Consider the following 19,692-nt stretch of genomic DNA (forward strand, 5'->3'; position numbering starts at 1 on the left):
CCAGGTCTCCAGTCTCTACATTCCTCCCCTGCATCCAGTTCCGGGTTTCCCATCTCTCCAGTCCATATATTCCCCCCTCCACTGGGGTCTGGAACCTCTGGTCCCTACATTCTCCCCCCTCCCCAGGGGGAGGAAGCTGAACAATGGGGACAGCTTTCCTGTCTCCCTCCGGCCAGGAAGTCACACCTCCCACATACCCCCACTGCACCCTTCCAGTGCCAGCCCACTGGGTATGAACCCAGCGTGAGCAATGCTCAGAGAGTGAGGAGAGCTGGGAAGTAAAGAGCGGGACATAAAGGACCCCATAACGTAGGGGGAGTAGGAGCAACGAAGGGGAGCAAGGATGGAGGGAAAAGCTTCGTCTCCCTGAGCCTATGGAACTCTCTGCTACTGGACACGAACCCTTGGGACTGCGTGCCCTGGGTCTTAGGGAGTGGAGACTCTCTGAACCCAACTGGCCCTGGCTATGAGGGTCTCCGGGATGGGGGAGCTGGAGGCGGGGTGAGGGGATGGGGAGGTCTCCTGCTGAGGCAGAAGGAGATGGCAGCACTAGGGGGGGGCAGTTTGGGCAGGGCATGTGGGGCTGGGTGGGGAGAGCAGGCCTCTTCTTGCGGGGGTCGGGGCTCTGGGAAGGAGTGTTGAGAGATGACTACGCCCATGCTGGAGTTACGGGGGTCACAGCAAAACATTTTTATTTCTGGGGCTGAAGCCCCCGTACAGCAGTGCAGACCAACAGCCCCCCAACCTTAAATGGAACAGGCCACTTGCCCAGCCCCCCAGGGTGAGGCAGGCAGTAGGAGGAGCAGGCGGAGGGACCCCGGCAGCAGGGGAGGTGGGTGCTGTGGGGAGAGAAGGCCAAGAGGGGATGGGGAAGCAGTGGGGGAGGATCGAGGCATGATCCTGGCTCGTAACACGGCAGGTGCAGGGAAGGGGGACTGGAGAGGATGTTAACCCTTTATTGTCCATTAAGCCCCCAACTCTGGTTCCTGTCCTGAGGTTCACAATCTTATTTTGGGGGTCACACATCAGCGCCCAAAATCTCAGCTTCTTTGGGCACGTCTCACTCTGATTTCTGCGGGGAGAAGAGAGTCAGGTAAGAATCACACCAGGTACTCCAGCCCCAGCCTCCCCCAGCAGGGGCGCTGTGGGGAGCAGGGCAGGCGCACTGCTGGGGCGGGGGGTATTTACCTTGCTTTTCTCTTCAGCTCCGGATGGACAGACTGAAAAAGGAACAAGAGAGGAGTGAGACCCTGGCTCCCCTGAACAGGAGGTGGGGGAGAGTGGCTGGCTGGGGGTAGGGGTGGGATATAGCCTTGTCCATGAGGATACAGGGTGAGATCGGGGGGCGCAAGGAGGCAGAGGGGGTTTGAGGGGAGCAGGGGCAGCAGAGGTCTGGGGGTACATATTGTTCCCCAGAAGATGCGGGGGAGGGGAACGGGGGTGGTCTGGGAGGCAGTGGGCCGGTTGGAGGGTACCTGTGGGCTCAGGGGTGTATAGGGTGGCAGTATGGGGGGGTGTTGCAGAGGAGGCTGGATGGTTGGGGGTGCAATGGAGGGTGGTATGGGGGGATGGGGACTGGGGGGCATATGGGGACAGTGGGAGGGTTGGGGGCTGTATGGGAGGCAATGGGGTGAATGGGGGCAGGGCAGCACCTACCCTTGTCCTGGAGGAGGCAGGAGGGTTGGGGTGTATGGGAGGAATGGGGGGCAGTGGGGATCGGGGTGTATGGGGGGAGGCAGTGACATGAGGGGCAGTGGGGGGAGGGGAAGTGACACGGGGAGGCACACATCCTTGTCCCAGTAGAGGCAGTGGGGATGGCGGTGTATGGGGGAGGGGGTGACATGGGGGGGGCACACACCCTTGTTTCCGAGGAGGCGGAAGAGCCCATAGAGCAGGAACGCAGCCAGGAACATCCCAATGGCATCCTCCAGGGAGGGGCCTGTGGCACCTGGGGCAGAGGGGGGATGAGACCAAGAGACACTCCCCATTTCCCCCCTCCCCGGATCCTCCCCCATTGCACCCCTCCCCCTCCTGCCCAACCCTCCTGCATTACCCACTCCCCTGTCTCCCCTCCGCCCCCCACTCCATCCCCGCTCCCCTGAGCCCCCCATCCCTGCACTTCTCTCCCATTGCCCCCTGCCCTGTCCCCGCGCTGTCCCCACCTGCCACCCGGAGCCGGACGCTCCTCCGGGCAGGGGTGGCCAGGGCGGCGTGGGTCACGTGGCAGCTGTAGGTGGCTCCGTGGTCGCGGGGCTGGACGGGTGCCAGGCGGGCGAAGCTGCTCAGGCTGTAGGTGCCGTCGGGGCCATGCCGGTGCCCTGACTCCCAGGTCTCAGTCACGTACTCCAGCAGGTCGCCCCCCGCCTCCCCGGGGCCCCGGCGCAGCCAGCTCACCGTCACATCCAATGGGTAATAGCCAGAGACCTCACAGGCCAGCTCAGCTGGTGCCCCAGGGGCCACCGATAGGGGGTCAGGGTGCAGCGTCACCATGGGGGGCTCTGAGGGGAGAGGGGGTTAGAGACTGGTCCCATATGGGCCTGTACAGCCCAGCCCGGCGTCCCTCCTCCTCTGGGAGGCACAGACAGAGGGCTGGGGTGCAGTGTCGCCTGGGGGGTGGGGGGAAGTGGGTTCAGAGGAAGAGATGAGTTTCGACCGAGTCTGGCCTCCCTCATCTCCTGGGGGGCACGGGGTACAGTGCCACCACCTGGGGCTCTGGGAGGAAGGAGGGATTAGAGACCAGTCCCATACAGCCCTGTACAGCCTAGGGGGTGCTTTGGCTCAATGTGGAGAACTCTGGGACTCCTCCAACTCAGGGGGTAAATATTGGGGTTCACAGCCTAGCCTGTGGGAGCATCAGTCCAGGGACCCCTCCCCAGAATCAGTCGTGCATCACTAGCCTGGGGTGGGGGGAAGATACCCGTGTGGTGCAAAGATCGTCTCATACCCACGTCCCCCCACGCTGGGAGCAGCTCGGGAGGCCCCCCCAGACTCACCGGAGATGCGCAGCTCCAGGGCCTGCTGAGCATGGAGGTGGGGCAGGTAGATGGTGCAGATGTAGGTTCCTTCGTGCCGCACCCCGACCTGGGACAGTCGCAGCGACACGTTGGTGTCTGCGCCCGCCCTCCCCTCCTCCAGGAACAGCTGCGCCCCCTCCTCGGCCACGTGGGCCCGGCCTGACACCCCATCGTAGGCCAGCACCACGCGCCCAGCACCCCGGTATTGGTACCGCCACTCCACCGAGAAGGGGCCAGGTGGTGCCGTGAAGCCACAGTCCAGCAGCACGTTCCGGCCCAGGCGGGAGTGCAGGTGCGGGGTGCGGGAGAACACGGACAACACCGCTGTGGGGCAGAGATGAGGGGGTTACTGCTGTGAGCACCATGGGAGCAGTGCCACAGGGGGCAGGGTTGTGAGCACCACATGGGTGGTGCCCCGGGGGGGGGGGGCTGTGAGCACCATGGGAGCAGTGCCACAGGGGGGCAGGGTTGTGAGCACCACATGGGCGGTGCCCGAGGGGGAGGGCTGTGAGCACCATGGAAGCAGTGCCACAGGGGGACAGGGTTGTGAGCACCACATGGGCGGTGCCCCAGGGGGAGGGGGAGGGCTGTGAGCACCATGGGAGCAGTGCCATGGGGAACGGTTAGGACTGTGAGCATGATGCCTCGGAGGTAGTGCTTTGAGCACCACAGAAGCACAAGGCAGGGCTGTGAGCACCATGAAGAACAGTGCCTTGGAGGAGGGCAGGGCTGTGAGCGCCACACGGACAGTGCCCTGGGGGAGTGGGTAGTGCTGTGAGCAACACAGCAGGATGTGGGGGCAAGGGAAGGAGCTTGGGGCCCTGAGGAAAGAGAGGGTCCCCACAGCAGGATTTTGGGGGGAGGCCGCTCCCACCCTACATTCCCAGTCGCCCTGGTTACCAGTTGCCATGATGACCGCTGGTTGCTGGGACGTTGCCGCCTCCTCACTCTTGAGGACAGCGCTGACCCCGTAGCCCCTGGCCGGGGCCTGGACGCTGCTGATGAACCAGGGACCCCCCAGGCCTAGGGGGCTGCGGTGCTCGGGGGTCAGGCCGGCTGCCCAGGGCACGTGGGCCTCCTGTGGTGTGTAGGCGTTGATCTCACAGGAAGGCAGCTCCCCCTCCTTGGAGCGCCCCCCCGCTGGGAGGGGGACGCGGTGCAGAGCCCCTGAAGGGTCTGGAGGGGAGAAAGAAATCGAGGGGAGAGACATGGACACCCCAATGCCCACCGCTGCTAGGAGGGGGATACAATGCAGGGTCCCCCGGAATCTGGGGGGAGAGAGGCAGTGGGGGGGCAGTTGTGAGGAACAGGAAGGCAAATGGGGGGAATGCCAGACATGGGAGTGGCAGGGCACTGGGGGGCAGGGCAAAGGAGTGGGGGGGCACTGGGGAGGATGGGGAAAAGAGGGGGCTGTAAGAAGCGGGTATGGGGGAGCAGAGGGGAGGAGCAGGGTGTGGTGGACAGGTGAGGTAACACTGGGGGGCAGATGGGATGTGGAGGTAGTCCTGTGGGTCAGGACCGGGCAGCAGGGTGGTAGTGGGAGCAGGCACTGGAAGATCAGGGTGTGGGAGCCCGATAGGGGGGAGGAAGGGGACATACCAGTGATGTCAAAAACCATGCCTGGCTCCAGGTCGGGAGGCAGCTCGGGCTCTGTCTCGGGGAGCCCCCCTCTCGCCCCCCGCAGCAGTAGCAGCGCCCGGTGCTGAGTCACGGAACTCGGCATCATCCCCATGCGCCCCCCAGCCTCCTCCACGAACCAGCAGCTCAGCCGGGGGGGCCCCGCCAGAGCCAGACACAGAGCGAACCCTAGCGGCAGGGGCCGGGGGTTAGTGTGGACACAAGGACCCCCCAAAGCTCCCTGGGACACCGGATTGCCCCCAGATTGCCCCCTCCCCCAGGGCAGGACCCTCAAGAGATGCCCCTCCCCAGGGTGACCCCTTATCCCCCCAGGGTCTGATTTCTCCCTTGCCCCCCCCAATAACCAGCAGGTGCCTCCATATCCCACCCAGCCCCGGAGCAGCCCCATCACCCCACACCCAGACAAACGGCCCCCTCCTCCCAAACACCCTGTGGGAGCAAAGCCCCCCGCAGTTCAGGGGCCCTCTCAGGGCCACGTGACATGTGGGGTAGGGGGGTTGAAGGCCAGGACTGGGAAAGAACTGTGTCCGCAGGGGTGCTCAGGTTGCCCTGGCAGGGGGGAGCCATGTCTGGGGGGGGTGTCAGGGTCCCGGGAAAGACAGATACAGCCTGGCCCCGCCCTGCCCCCACTGGCTGGAGCCCACCTCACACTGAGGGTCCCTGGGCGGGGGGGAGCCGTGTCTCAGGGGGGCCAGCCCCCCAGAGTGGGGGGAGGAGGGAGAGCCCCTCGCAGGACAGGCTCAGGTCGCCCTGGACGCGGGGGGGCCCGGCACTGCGTGTTGGGCGGGCAGGGTCCCAGAATGGGGGGTGGAGCCATGTCAGTGCGTGGGGGGGTCAGGGTCCCTGGGCAGGGGGGAGCCGTGTCCCGAGGGGGGGGCTGAGGGTCCTAGAGTGGGGGAAGCTGTGGCTGTGTTTCGGGGGAGCGTTAGGTTGCCCTGCGGGGCGGGCAGGTGTGTCCTGTGGACAGACGGACAGAGAGCTGGGGGGGGAGGGTCCGAGGACAGGTGGGGGGAGCCCCCCCCGACTCACCAGGCAGGAGCAGGGCCAGGGCCCCCACGGGGACGAACGAAGTCATGTCGGCTGCGAGGCAGGATGGAAATATCCGAAAACCCCCCACCCCCCGCTTCCACTTTCACTTTCACTTTCGGGGAGCGGGCGGGACAGATAGACACAGCCCGGCCCTCTCTGCCCCGCCCCCTCCCTCCACTGCCCCCCAGCTCCCTCTGCCCCACCCCCAACTCCTGCCCCCCACTTCCCTCTGCCCCCGCCCCCTCCCTCCACTGCACCCCGTCTCCTCCTGCCCCCTCCGCCCACTGCTCCCAGCTCCTCTCCAGCTCCCTCTGCCCTGCCCCCAGGTTCCCCTCCCTCTACCCTGTCTGGCCACTGCCCCCCATCTCCCTCTGCCTCCGGCCCCTCCCTCCACTACCCCCCAGCTCCCTCTGCCCTGTCCCCCCAGCGCTTCCTCCCCCCGCACTTCCCTCTGGCCCACCCCTCAGCTCCTCCTACCTCCCCAGCACGCTCTGCCCTGCCCCCCCATCTCCTCCTGCCTCTCCCCCCACTGCTCCCAGCTCCCTCTGCCCTGCCCCCATCTCCCTCTGCCCCCCCAGCTCCTCTCCATCTCCCTCCGCCCCGTTGCCAGGCTCCCCTCCCTCTGCCCTGTCTGGCCACTGCCCCCCATCTCCCTCTGCCCCATATGCCCCCCAGATCCCATCCATCTCCCTCTGGCCCGCTCCTCCCCTGCAGTCCCACCCCATCCTGATCTCCCCCAGGTCCTCCTTTCCCCCCACATCTGCCACCTCAACCAGAGCCTCCCCCCACCGCTCTCCCTGGCCAGCCCCTAGGTATGCCCCCTGCCCCTCCCCCCATGCCCATTTCTTCCCTCCTCCCAGTCCAGATCCTGTTCTCTGCTTCCCTAGGTCAAATTCTTTGGGGTTCGGGGCTACCACAGACCCTAGCACGCACCCCCTTCTGGTGACCCACTAGGGCAGCTGCCAGGGGACCCCCCCCACCCCTGGCCTGTCCAGCTTTAAGGCAGCAACCAGAATTCATGCCTCATACACAGGGCAGACTTGGTCACTTGGCTTTATTATGGGGGGTGGGGGTGGGGAGTCTGGTCACTGGGAGCTCACTCGTGGGGGGCGTAATCGAGAGCTGGGTTTCTCACTCTTGGCGGGGCTGCGATGCCAGTGGGTGACATTTGGGGGGGCTCACTCTGGGGCACAGCCCAGGCCGCCCCATGCCAGGCGCCAGACCTCGTTGTGGCGGTCGAACAGCTTCATGGGGCTGCAGAGAGACGGGAACAATAGAGCGGGTCAGGGCTTGGGGAACTCCCAGAACCTGCTGTAAAGGGAAATCTGCCCCCGAATCCCTCCCAGAACCAGCTGCAAGGGGGAAACCTGGCCTTTCAATCCCCACTACCCAGCTTCTGGGGTAACAGGAAAACCTGGCCCACCACTAACACACCCCAGAACCTGCTGTAATAGGGAAACCGGGCCCCCATTAATTCCCCTGGCTCTGGGGGTAACAGGAAAACCTGCCCCCCAATCCTCCCCCAAGAACCTGCTGTAATGGGGAAACCTGCCCCCCTATTCCCCCACCCAGCTTCTGGGGTAACAGGAAAACCTGCCCCCCACTAACCTACCCCAGAACCCCCCACTAACTGACCCCCCATTAATCCCCCCAGCTCCTGGGGTAACAAGGAAACCTGCCCCCCACTAATCCCTCCCCCGGTTCCTGGGGTAACAGGGAAACCTGCAACCTCTCTAATAACATCCCCTGAGAACTTGTCCTCCCCCCCCATTCCCTTCCCCCCAGATCCCAGTGTAACAGGAAAATCTGCCCTCCTACCCTCCCCACAACTCCTAATGTAACAGGCAAACTCGGCCCCCAACTAACTCCTTCCCCCCTCTCCCCCTGGCCAGCTGCTGCTGTGACAGGTAAATGTACTCCCCCCTGAGCCCTCCCAGCTGCTGGTGTGACAAGTCAATGTGTCCCCCAGCAACACCCCCCCCCCATAGGTAAAGTGGTCCCCAGTCACTGCTTCCCCAAGCTACTGGTGTAGAAGATAAACATGTTTCTCCCACTGCCCCCTTTCCTCCAGATCCTGAGGTAACAGATACACTTGCCCCGCAATGAGCATTCACTGCCCCCCAGCTCCCAGTGAAACAGAGAAACCTGTCCCCTAGTCACCCCTTTCCCCCAGCTCCTGCCTGGACAGGTAAACCTGTCCCCTCCCCACACAAACCATCCCACCCACCTAGTCTGGTGTGAAAGATAAACCTGTCTCCTAGTGCCCCCCACATCTCTAGTAACCTACCCCCACCCCCCAGGACCCCTTTTCTCCCAGCTCTTGCCATAACAGGTCAACTTGTTGCCCCCAATGACACCACTCCCAGCTCCTGGGGTAACAGACAAACCCAGCCCCCTAGCACCCCGCAGCTCCCAGTGTAACCCTTAAACCTGACCCTGTGGTACAACAGGTAAACTGGGCCCCACATGGACACTCCTCCCAGCTGCACCTTGTACCCTGTAAACCTGCTCCCTAGAGATCCCACCCACCCACCTTCTGGTGCAACAGGGAACCTCCCCCCATCTCAGCTCTTGGTGCAATCCTTAAACGTGTCCCACTAGTGAGTGTTTAGCCCTCTGATTGGCTGCCTGTCCCACTTGCCCACCTTGGGGGGCAGAGCAACCAACCATAGCTACTGCAGACAGATTTCCCTCTCCCCCTCCTCTCTGCAACCCCCAGCCTCACTCATAGGATGGGAGGGGGAGGAGGGAGATAAAGACCTGCAGCAGGTCAGGGGAGTGCCACACCCCACCTACTGTGAGCAGTGGGTCATTCTATGGGTCAGTCTGCTCTTTTCTCCCCGTCTCCTGTGAGCAATGGGTCAGTCCGCTGCCCCCTTCCTGCAGCAGCTGCTCTGTGGGGTGGCGGGGGAATTAAAGAGCCCCTGGACCTGCCTGTCCCCAGCCTGGAAGGGGAGAGGGGGGCCTGCTGCAGCCCCCACCCCCAGGCCTGGGAGAGGGGGTGAAGAGCCTGAGGAGTAGCAGAGAGGGGCTGCGTGGTGGGGGAGGACAGGCAGATGGGGGGGGGGGCAGAATCCACTCCCCCACTACATCTAGAGGCATGGATGATACTGTCCCAGCAGGATGGCGGGGGGAGCTCAGGGCAGCCCCCCAACACCTAGGGTGACCAGACAGCAAGTGTGAAAAATCAGGATTGGGGGGGAAGGAGCGTATATAAGCCAAAGCCCCAAATATCGGGACTGTCCCTATAAAATCGGGACATCTGGTCACCCCACCAACTTCCCACCCCTTCACAAAGGCCCCGGGTTTGGGGCCAAGCGCCTGGTGGTTTGGTGCCTGACTCAGGGGGTTGCTCCCCTGCGGTTGGCCCTGCTGCTGTGCCCTGGGGAATGCTGGTCCCTGCTCCACCCCAGCACCCCAGGGAGGCAGCAGACGGGTCTCCCCCCACCTGTTGTAGCCAGCTGAGTAGTGCCAGGAGCGGTTGAAGTGCCGGGCGTCCCTCCCCAGGGAGGCATCAAGGGCCCGGATGTGGGTCCCTCGATTGGCATCCGTGAGCCACCCCCCAAAGGAGCGAACATAGGCGGGCAGAGCAGGGAACCGCTCGATGAAAACCTGGGCCAGACACAAAGAGAGGGTGTCAGCCTCAGCCAGTCTGGGGTGTGTGTGTGTGTGGGGGTGCGACAGCCCCAGCCACACCGGGGTTTGACGGTCAGTCCCCGGCCAGGCTGGGTTGGGGGTCACTCACGGCAGGTTCAGTAGGTAGTTGGGACAGTGGGGGTCACTTATAGCAAGTTTGGTAGGGAGCAGTTGTGGGGATGGGGGTCACTCACAGTGGGCTGGGTGGGAGAATTGGAGGCAGTGGGGGGGTCACTCAGTGGGTTTGGTGGGGGGTGTCACTCACAGCAGGCCCAGTGGGGAGCCATGTGGGGGCTGGGGGTCACTCAGTGGGGGGTGTCACTCACAGCAGGCTCGGTGGGGAGCCATGTGGGGGGTGGGGGTCACTCAGTGGGTTCAGTGGGGGGTGTCACTCACAGCAGGCCCAGTGGGGAGCCATGTGGGGGCTGGGGGTCACTCAGTGGGTTCAGTGGGGGGAGTCACAGCAGGCTCGGTGGGGAGCCGTGGGGGGGTGGGGGTCACTCAGTGGGTTCAGTGGGGGGAGTCACAGCAGGCTCGGTGGGGAGCCGTGTGGGGGGTGGGGGTCACTCACAGCAGGCTCGGTGGCGAGCCATGTGGGGGTTGGGGTCACTCAGTGGGTTCAGTGGGGGGGGTCACAGCAGGCTCAGTGGGGAGCCATGTGGGGGCTGGGGGTCACTCAGTGGGTTCAGTGGGGGGAGTCACTCACAGCAGGCTCGGTGGGCTGTGGGGGGTCGCCCTGCCGTGCTGCCGGCAGCAGGAAGGAGATGGTGTACTCCTGCATCTCTCCAGCAGCCTGGTCCACCCGGGTCAGAACCGGTGTGGTCATCGGGATCTTCACACCTGCCGGGTGTGTGTCATGTTTGCTCAGAATCCGGAAGTCCTCCCCTCCCCAGAACCACCCCCAATCCCCAGCCCCCCTCAACTGCAGCCAGCTCCTGGGGGAGGGTAGAGACCCCCTTTTCTTCTGTCCCTGTTCTACTGAGGCTCATTAAACGTGAAGCAGCCCCAGAGAGCAGGAGGGGTGGCCCAACACCCTAGTCCCTCCCGTTAGCCCCTGGGGACCTTGGAAGGAGTTTCTCAGGTTGTTACAGGGTCTCTGAGGGATGGATTATGGGCTATCTGGAGCAATGGAGTTTTGGGGGCCTGTAGGGACCCCATGGGAGAAGGCTATGGGGTTTGGGGGACCTGGGAGGGAGAGGGGGGTATGGTTGGGGGCGCAGAGGGGCATATGGGTGAAGCAGGGCTGTGGGTCTTCTAAGGGCTCTAGGAGGGGGGTTATATGTGGGGGTTGGGGAGCTGTGGGGGTGGAGTCCGAGGCTGGGGGCAGAGGGGCTGTGGGGGTCACCTTACCCAGCTGGTTCCGGCCCTGGATGTAGCGGAAGAGGTGCCAGAAGCCGGTGGTCTTGGCGGCTGTGTACGTGTTGTTCACACGGGTGCTGACCCAGGCCGAGGGGGGGTAAAGCCGGGCCTGGGGGCGGGGGGGGAGGACAGACAGGAGCACGGGAGTGGGGTCAATTCCTTCCCATTCTTCCTGACCCATCCCTCCACCCCCCTCCCTCCCAGCTTCAGGGGGACTGGCTGACTCCAGAGGGTGGGGAATGAGATGGGGTTCCTTTCCCCGCTAGGGGACACAGGCTCCAATCCAGCCCCAGGGTGGGGGGAACTGGCCATCTCAGGAGGGGGTATTTTAGCAGGTTTTCCCTCCCCCACAACTGACCCTCACCTCATAGTCTGAGCTGTTGCAGATGAGGTCAAAGGTGAAACATTCAGTGACTTCCCCGCAGAATTTAGGCTTCTCCCTGCAGAACCAGATGGGGATAGTTAGGGCGTACAGCCCCCCGGGATTGGCCCCATCACCCTGGAGGTGCTGTTGCCCCCCTTTCCCTGAATTGGATCTGTTGCCCCAGGGGGTTTGTGCAGGGATCAATCTCCATCCCCTGAGGCACTGGGGGAAGGGTTTGGGGATGTTCCCTCTACCAACCTCTGCAGTGTGGGGAGAGCCCCCCACTCACCTCTCTCCCCAGAGCCCCAGGGGCAGGAGCAGGAGTTGGGCGATTCGCAGTAGCATCGCGAGGGGTGTTGTGGCAGAAGCTGCAGGGAGAGACTCAGGCTGGTGATGAAAAAGCCACCCCCCAGACACCCCCACCCCATGCTGCCAAGGCCAGAGAACCTGGAGCACAACCTGCCCAGCCTGTAGGTCCCCATACCCATCAGTCCCCCCAGCATCCCCCAGCCCAGCAGGATCAGCTCTCAGGTGCACCTCAAATCCCAAGACACCCTCAGACTCTGAACCCCCCCATCACTCCCTCTCCCCATCCCTTCTCTGCCCCCAGCTGCTCCATCACCCTGCAGACTCACTTGGGTGGAGAGTTTGGGGTGTGACTCAGCTCTTCCCATGCATTTGGGCACCAGGCAGATATGGGGTTGCTTTTATCCCCCTGCCCATGGAAGGTTACATAACCCCATGCCCAGCCCCTTCTGGCCCATGAATCAGGCATGCAGTCGGGGTTGTGTAACAGGGCAGGGTGTGTGATATATAACTAGCAACTGGAACAGAGTGGAACCTCAAAATCCAGCCTGGTGCTAGGGGCCGCTGTGCTGTGGGGGGGCGGGGGACAGGGAGGGGGACTGTGCTGTGGGTCCTGCATACGCGGTCTCCCCAGCCGGCACCAGAGGGAGGTGTGCTGTGGGTCCTGCATACGCGGTCTCCCCAGCCGGCACCAGAGGGAGGTGTGCTGTGGGTCCTGCATACGCGGTCTCCCCAGCCGGCACCAGAGGGAGGTGTGCTGTGAGGGATCCTGGTTGTGCCCCATCTCACAAGCCTGGTGTTGGGGGGTCCTCATGCCATTTTGGGGGGTGCTTTCCTGGAGGGCACTGGCACACAATGAGAAGCAGGAGCCTGGCCTCAAACAGACCAATAAATATTTATAGACATTAAAAAACCAACAAAGAATCAAGTTACAAAAGAATTGAACCAGACAGGAACCGAGGGGCAAGAGGGAGTGGGGAGCCCCACTCTGAGCAGAGGCAGAAGGCTCACTGAGCCAGATGATTCTCCCCACCCCCCACCCTGCAGTGGGGAAAACAGGCACAGAGGTGGAATGGGGGAAGGACTTACTCCCAAAACAACAACAGGAGAGAACCCAGGAGTCCTGGCTCCCAGCGCCTCCCCCCTGCTCTAACCCACTAGCCCCCACTCCCCTCCCAGAGCTGGAGACAGAACCCAGGAGTCCTAAGGCCCAATCCAGTGACTTCCCCACTAGCCCAGCATTGGAGGGATCCTCATAGAATCACAGAATATCAGGATTGGAAGGGACCTCAGGAGGTCATCTAGTCCAACCCCCTGCTCAAAGCAGGACCAAGCCCCAGTTTTTGCCCCAGATCCCTAAATGGCCCCCTCGAGGATTGAACTCACAGCCCTGGGTTTAGCAGGCCAATGCTCAAACCACCGAGCTATTCCCCCCCCCTCATTTTTTTTCCCTCTGGGGAGGAGGGGTTAGAGACAGAGCCCCTGTTCAGTTTGTAATGGGCAGATTACTACATCACACAACAAACACCAGGTGCTACCATGGGGCCTGCCCTTCTCACTGGAATGCCCCTCAATGGAACCGGGGGGCATTCATCCCCAGCCCTTGGAAGGGAAGGTGGCATCGTACCTACGTTCAGGTTAGCTCTGTGCTTAGGGAGTGGGGGGAGAGTGTTGTACCAGGGAGGAAGGGGGAACACCAAACTGGGGGAGACATCCCTGGAGGGGCGTTGTCCAGGGAGGGGAGAGATAGAGAAAAGGGCACAGAGGATGCTGTCCTGAGGGCAGTCGGGATGGAAGGGGGGTGCTGTCCCAGAGAAGGACGAGGGAAGGGGGTGAAGCACAGAGGGGCATGGAACCCCACCCCACTATAGGGAGGGGATATTAATAGATCCCAAGGCCGGATCTCATATGCCCCCAGCAGAACACAGCCCAGCAACCTGCCTGGCACTAACCCTGTTAGGCCTGGAGCAGCTCTCTCAGCTGCCCCATCCTGGTCAGAACGTGGCCCCCTTGGGCAGCTGTTCCCATGCCCCTCCCTGGTCAAAACCTGCCCCTGGTCTCCAGACTCTGGCTCTCTGGCTGCTGGGCCAAAGAACCCTTGCATCACAGCTCTGTTCCAAGGCGGGGATCCAGTCACTCCTTTGCCATCTCCACGTGAGCAGCTTGAGTCTATCGCTGCAAGGCCTGTACCTTGTATCTTTCAGCTTTTTCTGAGCTCTCCTCCAGCCCCTCTCCAACATATCCCCATCCGTCTGGGAGCACGGGCCCCAGACCTGGACACAGGAGCTCAGCGGCGGCTGCCCCAGGGCCAGGTACAAGGTAAAATCAAACCTGCATGTGACTGCCCTGTTTGTACCTCCAAGGATCACACTAGCCCTTTGGCCATAATTTGGGGTCCAGGGGGACTGGCCCAGGGAGGAGGGGTGAGGGTAGTCTGAGGGGAGATTTGGGGTTGCCCCATCCTCCAGAAGGGATAGAGGGGGTGGGCTGCAGGTTCAGCATCAGTCATTACACATATGAGAAAACCAAAGTGAATCACAGACGGCCAGACAGACAGGGACAGGACAGACTCACCGACCCACAGGTCGGCCTGCTACACACAGCACAGAGGGGCCACACCCCACAAACACACCCTACCCCCAGTCTCCTTAGCCCATCATGGGCGAGGGAGGTGCCCCCCACCCAGCAAGGACGGGGGGTTAGTGTTAAGAGTTCCTCAGGGACCCAGGAGTCCAGGTCCCCCCAGGGTACACAGCTATGGACCCACAAAACCACATCCCAGGAATCCAGCTCCCTCCTGGCAGTGGAGTGCGGGCATGGAATTCACTACCCAGGACCCCGACAGAGACTTCAGTCTGTACAATCATCACTGCTTCCTGTCTCACCCCACCCCCAGAGGGCATCCTGACTCCTTGCCCCCCCCGCCCCACAGCATCCTGGGAAGAGCTGGCTGCTTCAGGTGGGGATCCAGTCACTGTCGAGTCTGTGCATCTCGGATGGGGGTGGGGGGGACATGTCATGTCTGTGCCCCAGGGTCTGTTGGGGAGGAGGGGGTGTCCATGTGCAGGGCAGGGGAGGCCGTCCGCCACGTCACATCTTCGCCCCGCTCCCCCCACCGAAGCCCAGTTCGCTGCGTGGAGACCTGCCGGCAGCCTGGGGCTCCCGCGGCACCACCCAGTCGCCCTCCCCTCCCGCGCCTGCGGCTACAGGCTCCTTCTTGAGTCCCCCACCCGCCCCGGAGAGGCGGTGGCGCCGCTCGCAGTGCCCCTTGTGGCGCATGAAGCTGTCTCGCCACATGAACTTCTTGGCACAGACGTCGCACTCGTAGGGCTTAAGGCCGGTGTGCGTCTTCATGTGCTCCGTCAGGTGGTGCTTCATCTTGAACTTCTTGTTGCAGACGGGGCAGTCGAAGGGGCGCAGGTTGAGGTGCATGTTGACGTGCCGGTCGCGCATGCTCTTGTGGGAGAAGGCCTTGCCGCAGTGGCACATGAAGATCTTGTTGCCATCGCCCGAGCCGGCTGCCAGCTGCACGGCCCCGTGCTCCACAGGGGTCTGGGGGGGGAAGACCAGGATCTGGTTGCCCTGCATGTCCATGGGCATGAGGGAACGCTGGGCAAAGCTGCCGCCACTACCCGGCCCCTCCTCCAGCCCCTCGTAGGGCGAGGGGAAGTCCTCCGAGGACTCGCAGAAGTTGACCTGCTCCTCCAGCTTGGCCCCGGAGGGCTCGGTCAGCGTACGGACGTCACTGATGCTGAGGGGGGGCTCACCAGGGGCCGGCCCCACCTCCACCGGGTCCTCGTCCTCCTCGCACGTCAGCACCAAGTCCTCCTGGGACCGCTCCTTCTTGATGTACACCCACTGCTTCTGCGGCATGATGCTGGGCTGCACGTAGGCTGGGCGCCGCCCCCCGCCCCCCCCATCCCCGCCGCTGTCACTCACGTCATCGTCTGTCTCCAGGATGAACTTGCTGCCGCCGGAGAAGGGCTCGGGGCAGCGGGTGGGACCCTTCTCAGCCTGGAAGATCACCTCCTCATCCGGCCCCTCCGACCCATCCCGCTCTATGCCGCCAGCCACCCCTCGCAGCGCATACTTGGCAGGCCCATGCTCCGGCACCTCGCCCGTCTCCCGGGGGCTGAAGTAGTTACTGCTGCTGGGGGACTGGTTCTCGCTGGTGCGGCTGGAGTGGGCACGGAAAGAGGAGGAAGGCGAGGGGCCAGTGGTGCCCCGCCCCTCCTTGAGCAGCTCCGTGCACTTGTCCACGATGTGCCACATCTGCAGCACACTGCCCACGGTGAGGAAGTTGACAATCTCGTCCGAGGCCATGCTCAGCTTGCCGGTGTACGCGGAGCCCAGCACTGTCTCAAAGGCGCCCGGGTCCATGACGTTGGGCAGCACAATGGACGTCATGTTCTTCAGCAGCACCTGGTCGTGGAAGTAGGGCGAGGAGGCGGCGAGCACGGCCCGGTGGGCCCGGAACACCCGGCCCTGCACGTGGATGGAGATGTCGCACAGCTTGCCCTCCACCCGCTGCTGGTTCAGGTTCTCCAGCAGGGCGCTGGTGATCTCAGGGAAGTCCACGTGCACAATGGCACCGCATGCTGGGTCCATGGTGCCAGGGATGGACTGCCTGCAAGAGACAGAGGATTAGAGCTGTGGGGTGCTGGGAGACACCCCCAACAATCTGGTGTCCCAGAGACCCTCTCTATGGGGTGCTAAGGAGACCCCTCCTCCTTCCTCAGATGCTGCGTTCCAAAGATCCCCAGGGCAGGGAGGGGGCCTTCTGTTGGTTGGGCACCCCCACAGATCCTGTGACTCAGACCCCTCCCCAGCACAGGGAGCAGGGCAGGCCCTGGATCTGAGGAGAGTCACTGAGACATTTAACCCTTTGTGGAATGAACCATAGGCGACAATTGTGCCCCAGTCCCAATCCCCCAGGTTAGAGCAATTCCCAAAAAAACACCATGAACTCTCCCTCTGGGACCAACCAACTCATGAAAATCCTTACCGACCCCTGTTGGGGTCCGCCCCTCGGACAAGACCTTCTCCAACTCCTAACTCCTCCACAGCACCACCACCCGCAGCCCTGCAGCACTTGGCCGAGGTCTGTCTGGGCTGTCCATAGCATGTTTGGAAAGAACAGTGATATACAAGTGTGTCTGGGAACGTGGGGGAGGAGGAGCCCCAGGCAAAGAGACATAGTTTCCGGGTTGTGGGAGCAGAACCAGGGCACTCAGAGAGACTGGGGTGTGTGGGGCACCCATCACACACACTGAGCCCCCTCCAGCCCCCCTCTTCCCCATCACAATCCACCTCCCTTCCCTCTGCACTCTCCCTGCCTGCATTATTGCCAAACCGCAGCTTCTCCTCCACACCCTCCCCTCAGCCCCCATTACAGCCCTCCCACCCCACCAACACCCATTCCTGCTTCTGCTATATAATCAACCCATGCCCAGCTCCCCTTCCCACCCATACCTCCCCATATCCCCCGCCCCTGGCCTAACACTACCGGCCCCTGCCCCAACCCCCATACATCCCCAAACCTCGGGAAAAAGGGTGAACAGTGAGAGGGCAAATTTGCAGAGGATATAAAATTACTCAGGATAGTTAAGTCCAAAGCTACCAAGGGGTCTCACAAAACTGGGTGACTGGGCACCAAAATGGCAGATGAAATTCAGTGTTGATAAATGCAAAGTAATGCATGTTGGAAAACATCATCGCAGCTATACATATAAAATGGTGGGGTCTAAATTAGCTGTTACCCCTCAAGAAAGAGATCTTGGAGTCGTGGATAGTTCTCTGAAAACATCCACTCAATGTGCAGCAGCCGTCAAAAAAACTAAAGAATGTTGGGAACCGTTAGGAAAGGGACAGATAATCAGACAGAAAAGGTCATACTGCCTGTCTATAGTACTGCCTCCATGGTACGCCCACACCTTGAATACTGCAGGCAGATCTGGTCGCGCCATCTCAAAAAAGATATATTGGAATTGCAAAAAAGTACAAAGAAGGGCTACAAAAATGATCAGGGGGATGGAATAGCTTCCGTACGCGGAGAGAGTAAAACGACTGGCACCGTTCAGCTCGGAAAAGAGATAACTGAGGGGGTACGACAGAGGTCGACCACATCGTGAATGGGGTGGAGAAAGTGAATAAGGGAGTGTCTGCCAGAAGCTGGGAGTGGGTGACAGGGGAGATCACTCAATAACTGCCCCTTTCTGTTCATTCCCTCTGAAGCATCTGGCACCGGCCACTGGGCTAGATGGACAATTGGTCGGACCCAGTCTGGTCCCTCTTATGTCCTTATCATAAAGTAACCCCTGAGCCCCTGCCTGGCTCCCTGCCCCCCACGCATAACTGCCCTTAACACTCCCCACCCCTCCGGTCATAACCTCCCCCAACCCCCTACTTCAGCCCCCAACTCTCAGGCACCACCCGATCACAACCCCTGACCCTCCGACCTTATACTTCCCTCTTGCAAACCTCCCCTAGCCCATCTCAACCCGCACAGAGCCTCCTCCTCCCCCGCCCCAACAGCCCCCCACCTTATACCCCCCAGCTTGCTTCCCAGCCGCCCCATGCCATGTCACCCCCCAACCCTCCTTTCAGCTCCTACCCTGCCCCTAGCTCCCTTCAACCTCAAAGCCAACTGGCCTCCCCCACAGTGCCCCAATCCCCAGCCCCTCTGCACACAGACTCCTTTCTCCTCATGCCACCCACCAGCTCCCCCCCACCCCTAGACCCCTCGGGCCCCTCCTGCCTCATGTCGCCCCCCCATGTCCTCCCCGCCCCTCTGCCCACAGATTCCTTAGGCCTTCCCCCCTCACGTCACCCCCCCCAGTTTCCCCCGCTCCTCTGCCCACAGATCCCTCGGGCCCCCCATGTCACCCCCCAGCTCCCCCTACCCACAGACCTCCACCCATGTCACCCCCCAGCTTCCCGCCCCCGCTGCTCTGCCCACAGATCCCTCGGGCACCTCCCCCCTCATGTCACCCCCCAGACCCTCTGCCCCCCCCAGCTCTCCCCGCCCCTCTGCCCACAGACCCCCTCGGGCCCCCCGATGCTCCTCAGCCCACAGACCCCTCGGACCCCTCCCCCCATGTCACCCCTCCAGCTCCTCCCCCGCTCCTCAGCCCACAGATCCCTCGGGCCCCTCCCCCCTCATGTCGCCCCCCAGCTCCCCCCCGCTCCTCAGCCCACAGACCCCTCGGGCCCCTCCCCCCTCATGTCGCCCCCCAGCTCCCCCCCGCTCCTCAGCCCACAGACCCCTCCCCCCTCATGTCGCCCCCCAGCTCCCCCCCGCTCCTCGGCCCACAGACCCCTCGGGCCCCTCCCCCCTCATGTCACCCCTCCAGCTCCTCCCCGCTCCTCGGCCCACAGACCCCTCGGGCCCCTCCCCCCTCATGTCGCCCCCCAGCTCCCCCCGCTCCTCGGCCCACAGACCCCTCGGGCCCCTCCCCCCTCATGTCGCCCCCCAGCTCCCCCCCGCTCCTCGGCCCACAGACCCCTCGGGCCCCTCCCCCCTCATGTCGCCCCCCAGCTCCCCCCCGCTCCCCAGCCCACAGACCCCTCGGGCCCCTCCCCCCTCATGTCGCCCCCCAGCTCCCCCCGCTCCTCAGCCCACAGACCCCTCGGGCCCCTCCCCCCTCATGTCGCCCCCCAGACCCTCTGCCCCCCCCAGCTCTCCCCGCCCCTCTGCCCACAGACCCCCTCGGGCCCCTCCCCCCTCATGTCGCCCCCCAGACCCTCTGCCCCCCCCAGCTCTCCCCGCCCCTCTGCCCACAGACCCCCTCGGGCCCCCCGATGCTCCTCAGCCCACAGACCCCTCGGGCCCCTCCCCCCTCATGTCGCCCCCCAGCTCCCCCCCGCTCCTCAGCCCACAGACCCCTCGGGCTCCTCCCCCCTCATGTCGCCCCCCAGCTCCCCCCGCTCCTCAGCCCACAGACCCCTCCCCCATGCCACCCCCCCAGCCCCCTCCTTCCCGTCGCCCCCCCGCTGACCCGCGCGCTCGCGCTCCGGGTCTCTCAGGCCGCCGCCACCATCTTGTTACTCACCCTCCTCCCCCCAGTCCCCGGCCCCGCCCCTGCTTGGTTTAAAGGGGCAGGCGCTGTCGCCCGCAGGCTGCCACGGGGGCACTGTCCGCCGACAGCCCGCCCTCCCCTTTAACGCGGCCCAGCCCGGATTGTGGAGCCCCTTAACTCCTTCCTCTTAAAGGGGCAGGCCCAGCCGCCGCTCTCCATCGCTGAGCCAACGTCGGCCGACAACGGAACTTCGTCTTTAAATGCCGAGCCTTAAAGGGATCAGCGTTGCGCAGGCTCAGTTCCTTCCCTGGGAAAAAGCGGCCTCCGA

The 19,692-nt window shown here is 63.2% G+C and overlaps 3 protein-coding genes across 8 annotated transcripts; all 3 read right to left on the minus strand.

Annotated features, from left to right (window-relative positions):
- Positions 1-675: 675 nt before the first annotated feature.
- TAPBP (TAP binding protein) lies at positions 676-5,836 on the minus strand. Its single transcript, XM_084647098.1, has 8 exons — positions 5,682-5,836; positions 4,614-4,820; positions 3,915-4,190; positions 2,994-3,338; positions 2,163-2,498; positions 1,859-1,948; positions 1,189-1,220; positions 676-1,072 (listed from the first exon to the last, which is right to left on the minus strand). Exons 1-8 carry the CDS (start codon positions 5,725-5,727, stop codon positions 1,061-1,063), a joined length of 1,344 nt encoding a protein of 447 aa, XP_084503224.1. The 5' UTR covers positions 5,728-5,836; the 3' UTR covers positions 676-1,060.
- A 732-nt stretch (positions 5,837-6,568) lies between these two features.
- On the minus strand, positions 6,569-11,898 carry LOC311530499 (heme-binding protein 2-like). Of its 3 annotated transcripts, XM_084647169.1 has the most exons (7): positions 11,676-11,712; positions 11,330-11,408; positions 11,041-11,116; positions 10,668-10,785; positions 10,024-10,157; positions 9,130-9,293; positions 6,569-6,935 (listed from the first exon to the last, which is right to left on the minus strand). In XM_084647169.1, exons 2-7 carry the CDS (start codon positions 11,383-11,385, stop codon positions 6,860-6,862), a joined length of 624 nt encoding a protein of 207 aa, XP_084503295.1. In that variant the 5' UTR covers positions 11,386-11,408; positions 11,676-11,712; the 3' UTR covers positions 6,569-6,859. The 3 variants fall into 3 exon arrangements, with proteins under 3 accessions (XP_084503295.1, XP_084503293.1, XP_084503294.1); XM_084647167.1 differs by lacking the exon at positions 11,330-11,408 and having other exon boundaries at positions 11,676-11,898; XM_084647168.1 differs by lacking the exon at positions 11,676-11,712 and having other exon boundaries at positions 11,330-11,438.
- Positions 11,899-12,222: 324 nt separating this feature from the next.
- Positions 12,223-19,408, minus strand: ZBTB22 (zinc finger and BTB domain containing 22). Of its 4 annotated transcripts, none has more exons than XM_084647164.1 (3): positions 19,344-19,397; positions 16,352-16,458; positions 12,223-15,973 (listed from the first exon to the last, which is right to left on the minus strand). In XM_084647164.1, the coding sequence occupies exon 3, from the start codon at positions 15,952-15,954 to the stop codon at positions 14,437-14,439; it is 1,518 nt and encodes a 505-aa protein (XP_084503290.1). In that variant the 5' UTR covers positions 15,955-15,973; positions 16,352-16,458; positions 19,344-19,397; the 3' UTR covers positions 12,223-14,436. The 4 variants fall into 4 exon arrangements, with proteins under 4 accessions (XP_084503290.1, XP_084503292.1, XP_084503291.1 ...); XM_084647166.1 differs by lacking the exon at positions 19,344-19,397 and adding an exon at positions 17,242-17,681; XM_084647165.1 differs by lacking the exon at positions 16,352-16,458 and having other exon boundaries at positions 19,344-19,408.
- Positions 19,409-19,692: the final 284 nt, after the last annotated feature.

This window comes from Lepidochelys olivacea (assembly GCF_965140295.1).
Source record: "Lepidochelys olivacea isolate rLepOli2 genome assembly, chromosome: 14".
Taxonomy (NCBI): Eukaryota; Metazoa; Chordata; order Testudines; family Cheloniidae; genus Lepidochelys; species Lepidochelys olivacea.